Here is a 7977-nt window from a genome sequence, read left to right as displayed (position 1 = left end):
AAGTACTTTGTTCTGTCCATTAAAATTTTTCCTAGACATCTCTTTCTTTATATCGTGGTGTACTTTACAAAAAACTGCGTTTACTAGTCAGTTTTGGCACTCTTGTGCTAACAATCCTGATTCTCCAACTTCTACCCCTGCAGTGCACTGTTTCTCTTGGTCATTGGAACAGCCTATTTGGAAGCTCAAGGAATCTGGGAGCCATTTAGAAGGCGACTGTCATTTGAAGCCTCAAACCCACCCTTTGATGTGGGAAGGCCATTTGATCTCAGGAGAATAGTCGGCATTTCATCGGAAGGAAAGTATGTTCACATAATACAGTCAGTTCTCTAGTATACATAGATCTGGCTGACATAGTTCATTTTGCTTGGGAGGGTAAAAAAAAGAAAACCCCTAATTCTAATTATTCAGTAATATGTACTCTGTATACAGCACTCACTCACTGAGCACCCACGCTAGATATGTTTTTACCACACTGGTACAGGTTAAGTGTTGATCACTGACTTGATTTAGAAGTTTTCAGATAAATAGAACCTGGAAGGTTGTGGCAATTAATTCCTGTGTCTTGCTGGTTTTTTCCTCAGTTTCTATTTGTGATGATCATACTAGGGAAAGAAATTTAGTACTAGATTCTGTAGGTTGCTGTTTACTCATCTGAAGTTGGTTCTTTTCTTAGCTTGAACCTCAGCTGTGACCCCAGTCATGGCCGAGGCTTCTGTGGAGCAGGCAGCTCATCATCCCGACCCAGTGCAGGGAGTCACAAGCAGTGTGGCCCATCGGTCCACCCTCACAGCAGCCACAGCAATAGAAATTCAGCTGACGTGGACACCATCAGAGCCAAAAACAGTTCCAGTACCTCAAGCAGGACTTCTGCACAAGCAGCCTCCTCACAGTCTATGGGCAAAGCAAGCCCCCTTGTCTTAGAAGCAAATACAGTGACCCAAGGCCACGCGGCAGGCAGAAAGTCTAAAGGGGCAAAGCAGAACCAGCACAGTGGCCAGCACCACAGCCACAGCCCGCTGGAGCAGCACTTACAGCCGCCACCGCCAGTGCCTCAGCAACAGGAGCCACAGCCCGAGCGGCTGTCACCTGCCCCCCTCACTCACCCTTCCCACCCAGAACGTGCCAGCAGCATAAGGCACAGCTCAGAGGACTCAGACATCACCAGTCTCATTGAAGCCATGGACAAAGACTTCGATCACCATGACTCCCCACCCCTAGAAGTGTTTACAGAGCAGCCTCCATCGCCACTGTCAAAAAGCAAAGGTAACCATCACCTGTTCCCTCTGATGGGAAAGCAGGCATACTCAAGAGCTGTCGGGATTGCAGTCGGGAGGCAACAGCATTGCTGGGGGTGTTCTATAGCTCAAGTTCATGTCCACTGTCAGATATCAAGTTCCTTATCACACTTTAGATAGAGGTATCCATTGGTCATAAAAGATAGATTTGGATTTTCTTAGATTACTTTTCAAACTCAGAAATATGTTGGACATCTACTGTTTTCCTTTTCAGCTGCCTGTGATTAAGGCATTATTGTGATAAAAAAAACTTTTTCCATTGTTAAAATAATTTTGGACAGAGTGGTAAAATGTAGATCATCTGACTTTTTTAACTCAAAAATAGGATTTCCACCCAACCTTTACCACTGAACAGGAGTTGACAAACTGCAACCAAAGGCTAGAAACCCCCACCCCCACCCAACTTCTGAGTTGTACTGAAACACAGCTGTGGAGGTTTGCATACAGATTGTTGGTGGCTCCTTTCATTCTTCCACAGAGTTGAGTAGTTGCCACAAGACAGTGTGGCCCACAGAGCTAAAAATGTTATTGTCTGGCCATTCCCAGGAAAGGTTTCCTGAGCCCTGCTTTAGAGTTCTGCATACTGCCTTGGTTAACTCAGAGAAACAGACGACCCCAAAACCCAGCCCCTTCACATACCAGCCACCACCCATGGCTCCTCAGAAACAGGACTGTCGGAGCAGCTGAGCAGGGCCCAGTGGCTCTCACCAGACTGCAGCCAGATGTCCTGGCCAGGCTGAAGTCATCTCCAAGCTGACCTGCCAACACTTCCCAGCTTGTGCAGGTGGTTGATTTCAGATTCTGTTCTTCACAGGCACAGGGCGCAGTCTGAGGGCCCTGGTTTCCTTGTCACCTATGGCAGAGGCCTCTGGTGGCTCCTGTCCATCGGCAGTCACAGTTGGTAGTTGGCCTCTCCAGAATGAGCAAACAGGAGGGCAAGTCAGCTGGCAAAATGGAAGTCAGTTTTCTGGATCCTACAATGGGAATAGCATCCCATCAATTCTTTCTGTTTTTTTCAGAAAGGGTCTCACTATGTACTTCAAGCTGGCCTTAAACTCACTGAATAGCCCAAAATGGCCTTAGCTTTGCAGTGATCCTTCTGCCTCAGACTCCTGAGTTCTGGGATCACAGCATCATATCTGGCTGGCATCCCATCAATTTTAAAGTGTTCTGTTCATCAGAAGTATATCCTGGCCCATATTCTAGGAAAGACAACTCGAAAGGACATAAATAACAGGAGGTGGGGATCATCAGGCACCATCTTAGCTATCTACCTACCACACACAGATGGGTAGGCTGATTGGTAACTTCCAAACCAAAGGGAAGAGTACTTAGGTGGTGGCCTCTAGTTGTATCTCAGTGTTAGCCCTTTACGACCTGGATTTTTACCTTCTTTCTCCCCGGAGGCAGCGTATTAATATATATTACCCCAAACCTGTTTAAGCAGCTTTGTCACTGATCACCAAGCAGTTTCTGCCTTTGGTTCACACACAGTACAGGGAGTTTGGTGGCTCTAGGCGAGTGAAGGAAACCTGACATCCCAGAGTCTAAACTGCTTCTAAAAATCTCTTCATCCCAGTGACATGAAAACTAGCTATGCTGACTCCTTCAAATAATACACATCTGTGTTACTTGTTAAAAAAAAAAAAAGTAAAATATCTTGAACATTATTTGTTAACTTCTACAGAATTCTCTTGATTAACTTATTAATATAATTTATATATTTTCGGATAATTTTTATAGTAATATTACATGAGTGCTTAAAAGTTCTTTTTAAAAAGCAGATCAAGTTACATGTCTTTCCTTATTCAGGGCATAATTAAACTGTCCTTTATTATCAGAAAGAAAGAGTTGAGATAGCCAAGTTGAATACCTCATTATGTGTGTCTGAAATAGATTCTCCCATGATAGTTCCACTTTTGTCCTCAGGGCCATTCATTTTAAACTAAAAATGGGGGGGTTCTTTTTTAAATTTCATCATAGCCTCAGAGTGGACCTACTAAAAGGTACTTCGTGACAGCCCATGGAGAGACAGTGGTGACATACTTCACATGAGTGGCCCCTCTCCTCTGTTTTCCTTCCCATTGCTGCTGTTAGAAAGAAAGGAGCCAGATTATATGTATATAATTTTTCTTCAATAAGTGTTTTATTAAAATATAACATGTATGTAGAAAAACAGTCTTTACAATGAGCTTTAGGGATGGAGGTGTGGCCCAGTGGTAGAGTACTTACCTAGTATGTGCAGGGCCCTGGGTTCCATCTCCATCACCACCCCCAAGAAAAGGTAGCCATTGATTCTGGGCTGCAGAATAGTATGTCATGAGCCTTTAGTCTCTTGGCTTTCTAATTTGCTAGTCCCCACACCTGCATATGGTCATTGTGTTTACCTGATAGATAAGCATTCTGTTGTTAGAAGCAACCTAATCTTACCCTCCACCCACCCAGTATCTCAGACAAATCTTGTTCCTTATGTTGAGGTTAGGTCTAGCTTTTGCAAGCCATTCAGAGTGGCCTCTCTCCCAATTAATGTGATGATCTCCCTGAGCTGCCCTTTCTGGTTGGACAGAAAGCTCTCCAACCACTCTCTCATCCTCCCTCTAGTTGCTTCCTAGCAGAAGGGGAACAGGAATGCCCTTTGTACATTGTTGGCCTATGTAGGGATCATGTACTGGACAGTCATGGGATTCTGTCCTTCTGTGGTGTCTCCCACTTGGAACATTTACGTTCTGTGGCCTGGATGGAGGCCATGCTGGGTTGAGGACTAAAACCCAAAATAGCTCTGAACATGGCACAGTCCGTTCTCAGTGTCTGCAATAACTGCAGTCGTTCTCATTGCAGATTTGGCACGCTGTGGCTTTATCAAAGGCAAGGAGTGACATAGTGACACCACATTAGGAGGCCAGGCCCAACCATCAGACATGCCCAGATTAAATCCTGGCTCTGCCACTTACAAACTGTGACTTTTAGAGAAAATTACTCCTCTGAGCCTCCACTTGTCACCACTTCTATTGTAGGTTGTCACTACTGTGATGGTTACTCTTAGGACAGGAAATAGAACAGACAGGATGTAGCCTCTGCTGAGTGAAGGTGGCTGTGGAACATCAAGGCAGAATTGTCTGCTCAGGACTTGGTCTTGAAGTGAGAAGTGAGGTAAACAGGCTAAAGACAGACTCCCTAGGGCAAGGATAGCACAAAGGCTTCCAGCAGCCAGTGTGACAGAAAGCAGGTAGGAGGTCCAGTGGCATGTGATGAGCATGTCCCAGGAGGCAGCAGAGCAGAGCCAGGCAGCGTTCTGCACAGCCTGGCATTCAGAGCGTTACTTGTTTCTGTGAAGTGTTAAGACTGGAGATGAGACTACTGTGGTAAGGAGTCACCAGACTGCAAGTGTCGGTCACCAGTCACTGTGTGTGTGGTGGCACTTACATTTAATTTAACCTGCACTTTCTGGGTTAACTTTAACAAGAAAAAATGTATATAATGTGTAGTAGTACTTGTGACAAGAAAAAAGAACAAATGGTGCTTGAAAATTTCTGTAGGCCAGAGTCAAAAGGCCAGCAGAGCTGAGAACAGTGAGGTTGATCTCCTTTTGTAAGTTCCAGTATAGCCACGTTGTCTCCCACACCCTGATGATTGACATTACTTTACATGTTTTTGCAGGGAGGAATCTCAGGCTAAGAAATCATAGGTCAGGGCAGTACGGGAGCCAAGCTCCAGTCTACAAGTCTAACCCTACACTGTGCTGCTGCTGCAGAGAGAGAAAGAAGGAATAGGAGGTAATGGGCAAAACCAAATGCCCCAGGAAGTGGAGCAAGATGAGGCAAGGTGTCAAGCACATTCTAAAGGAAAGAACATTTACTCCACAGTGGGGTGGATGTGGGTGTGTTGGTAGAGATGAAGAGGTGTGGCAGGCGCAAGTAGGGTACCTTGCACTTGAACTACCATGACAATCACTGACTGAGACCAAAGGGAGAAGCCATAGGGCAGAAAAAGAGAAGAGATAAATTGGGAGTAGTCAAATTCCATATAGCTGAGAATTCTGTACAGATTTTCTTTTTTATACAGAAACTAAGTTTATTATTTTTCCTTCTTAAAAAATTCATTGTAGAGAAGCCCTTCCCCTTTCCCCTAAGAGTGTAGGGCTGTGAAAGATAGCTGAAGTGGGTGGGACAAAGACTATCTTGCCACCCTTAACACTGCCCAGGACCTTGCACTTATGAGGCAGGCGGCAGCACCACCACCGAGCTAAATTCCTTGTACAGGTTTTTTTATGAACATAAGACTTTATTTCTCTGGATGATGCCCAGGACTCAGTTTCCTGGGTCATGTTATAGTTGCCTGATGAGTTTTTGGTTTTTTGGTTTGTTTTTTTGTTTTGTTTTGCTTTGTTTTGTTTTTTTGTACTGTGGATCGAACTTGGGACCTTGGGCTTGTAAGGCAGGCAGCAGAACCACTGAGCTAAATCCCTGGCCCTGATTAGTTTTTTAATAAACTGCCAAAATGTTTTTCAGAGTGGCTGTTATTGTACATATTCCATTCCCAGCAGTAGTATAGGAATGAGGTAGTGTCCTCCTCAGCATTTGATGGTATCATCTTTTTTCTACTGTAGCCATTTTGTTGGATTTGTAGGGGTGTTATCTCATTGTGGTTTTAGTTTACATTTCTCTTTTGGCTTCTATTTTCATATGTTTATTTGCCTTCTATATATCTTCTTTGGTGAAACATCTTCATATCTTTTGCCCATTTCTGAGCAGGATTGTTTGAGAGTTTTTGTACCATTGAGTTTTAAGATACTAGTCCTTTGTCAGGTACATGGTTTGCAGATGTTTTCTCCTAGTCCGTAGCATGGCCCCACCCCACCGCAAGGGAGCTGAGAATTAAACCCAGAGCCAGGCAAGCACTCTGCACTCTTTCATGCTCTTAAAATTTGTAATCCTTTTTTGAGTTAACTTTTGTATGAAGTGGGTACTTGGATCACAGTTCCTTGATAGGACTATTTAGACTATCTGTTTCATGTTAGGTGAGTTGTGATAGTTACACAGTTTTGTGAAAGTAGTCTGTTTTAACTAAGTTACCAATGTATATATATGTAGAGTTGTTTGTAGTATTTTCTTATTGTGGCTTTTATGAGTGTAGGTCTCTAATGATACCTCATTTCATTTCAGGTATAAGTAATTTGTATCTTGTCTTTCTTTCTTCTAGCTTTCCTTTCAGGCTTGCTAGAAGTTTGTCAGATAGTGAACTTTGTTTCATTCACTTTTCTCTTGTTTATCTGTATTATTGCATTGTTTTTTTGCTCTCTTTTTCTTCTTCCTGTTTGCTCTTTTTTAGCTTTGTTTTGTTTTAGCAGTATTGGGATTCAAACCCATAACTGAGCTACATCTCATCTTTTTTTGAGACAAGCTCTCACTACATTGCCTGCGCCAGTCTAATTTGAGATCCTGCCTCAGCCTTCCAGAGTGCTGGGATTACAGGCATACACCATCATGCCCACCTGAGGCTTTCCCATTTTTTTATATGTATGCTCTTCATGCTATAAATTTCCTTCTCAATCCTTTACCTGTGTCCCACGAATTTTTATACACAGAACTTTCATTTTCATTCAGTTCCATAGACTTTTATTTGAGACTTCCTGTGACCCACGGTTAGCAAATATAACTTATTGATTCCAGTTCTTTTAAATGATTGAGGTTTTTTTTTTTAATGCCCCTGGATTTGGTCTTTCCTGCTGTAATAATGACCATGGACACTTGAAAAGAATGTGTGTCCTCCCAGTTTTTGCTTTCTTGTAGAATAGTTTGTAAATATCTATTAGATTCTCCTGGTTGATGGTATTGTGGAGTTCTTTCTTTTCTTTTCTTTTCTTTTCTTTTTTTTTTTTTAATCTAGTTGTTTGGTAGCTGAGAGAAGGATGTTTCTCTTTCAGACCTGTTTCTGCTTCACATAGTGTGCAGCTTTGTTCAATGTGCATACTTTAAGATTGCTGTATCTTCTAAATAGCTTGACCTGTGCTCGCTTTGGCAGCACATAATACTAAAATCGGTAACTTGAGCTTGACCTTTCTGTCATTGTGTATGTCCCTCTTTGTCCCTGGTAACTTGTTTTCCTCAGAGGTATGCTTTGATAGTAATATAATCATCCCTGCTTTTCTTTAACTAATGTATCCATGATATATTTTTTCCATACTTTTACTTGCATCCTACCTATATCATCATATTAGAAGTGAGTTTCTTGTAGACAGTATAATTAGGTCATGATTTTTAATCCAGTCTGCTAGTCTCTTTTTAATTATGTAATCAACCATTTTCTTTTAATGGAATTGTTGCTATATGTTCTCCATTTTTATATGTTTTCAATTCTCCATTTTTTCTCTATTTTCTTTTTCCTATCTTCCTATGAATTACTTGTATTTTTATTTTGTTTTTATTTAGTTTATCATTTTTAATATATCCTTATATAACTTTTAGTGGTTGTTCAAGATATCACATTATATGTACACAATATGTTCCAGTTTTCTGGAGTCATCTTACTAGTTAAAGTGACAAATAGAAACCTTATCTCCTTTTTGTTCCTTTGCCTTCTGCCAGTTATAACAATTGCCTTTAAAACTTCCACTACACAATGAATGTAACTGTACTGTATCCCTAAAATGTACCAATAAACTCAATTAAAGCTGAAAAAA

At 41.9% G+C, this 7977-nt stretch overlaps 1 protein-coding gene across 2 annotated transcripts in view; it reads left to right on the top strand.

Annotated features, from left to right (window-relative positions):
- Positions 1-7977, top strand: part of Tmem131 (transmembrane protein 131) — a 179820-nt gene that overhangs the window by 149511 nt on the left and 22332 nt on the right. For both annotated transcript variants that reach the window (XM_010638092.2, XM_010638091.2), the window contains exons 30-31: positions 144-302; positions 677-1266. In XM_010638092.2, the coding sequence (XP_010636394.1) occupies positions 144-302; positions 677-1266 (749 nt within the window). The remainder of the gene's footprint in view (positions 1-143; positions 303-676; positions 1267-7977) is intronic.

This window comes from Fukomys damarensis, unplaced genomic scaffold (genome assembly GCF_012274545.1).
Source record: "Fukomys damarensis isolate Sample0158 unplaced genomic scaffold, DMR_v1.0_HiC HiC_scaffold_9, whole genome shotgun sequence".
In the NCBI taxonomy this organism is placed as follows: domain Eukaryota; kingdom Metazoa; phylum Chordata; class Mammalia; order Rodentia; family Bathyergidae; genus Fukomys; species Fukomys damarensis.
The sequence above is the reverse complement of the archived record's forward strand: the minus strand, read 5'-3'. Positions and strand labels throughout refer to the sequence as shown.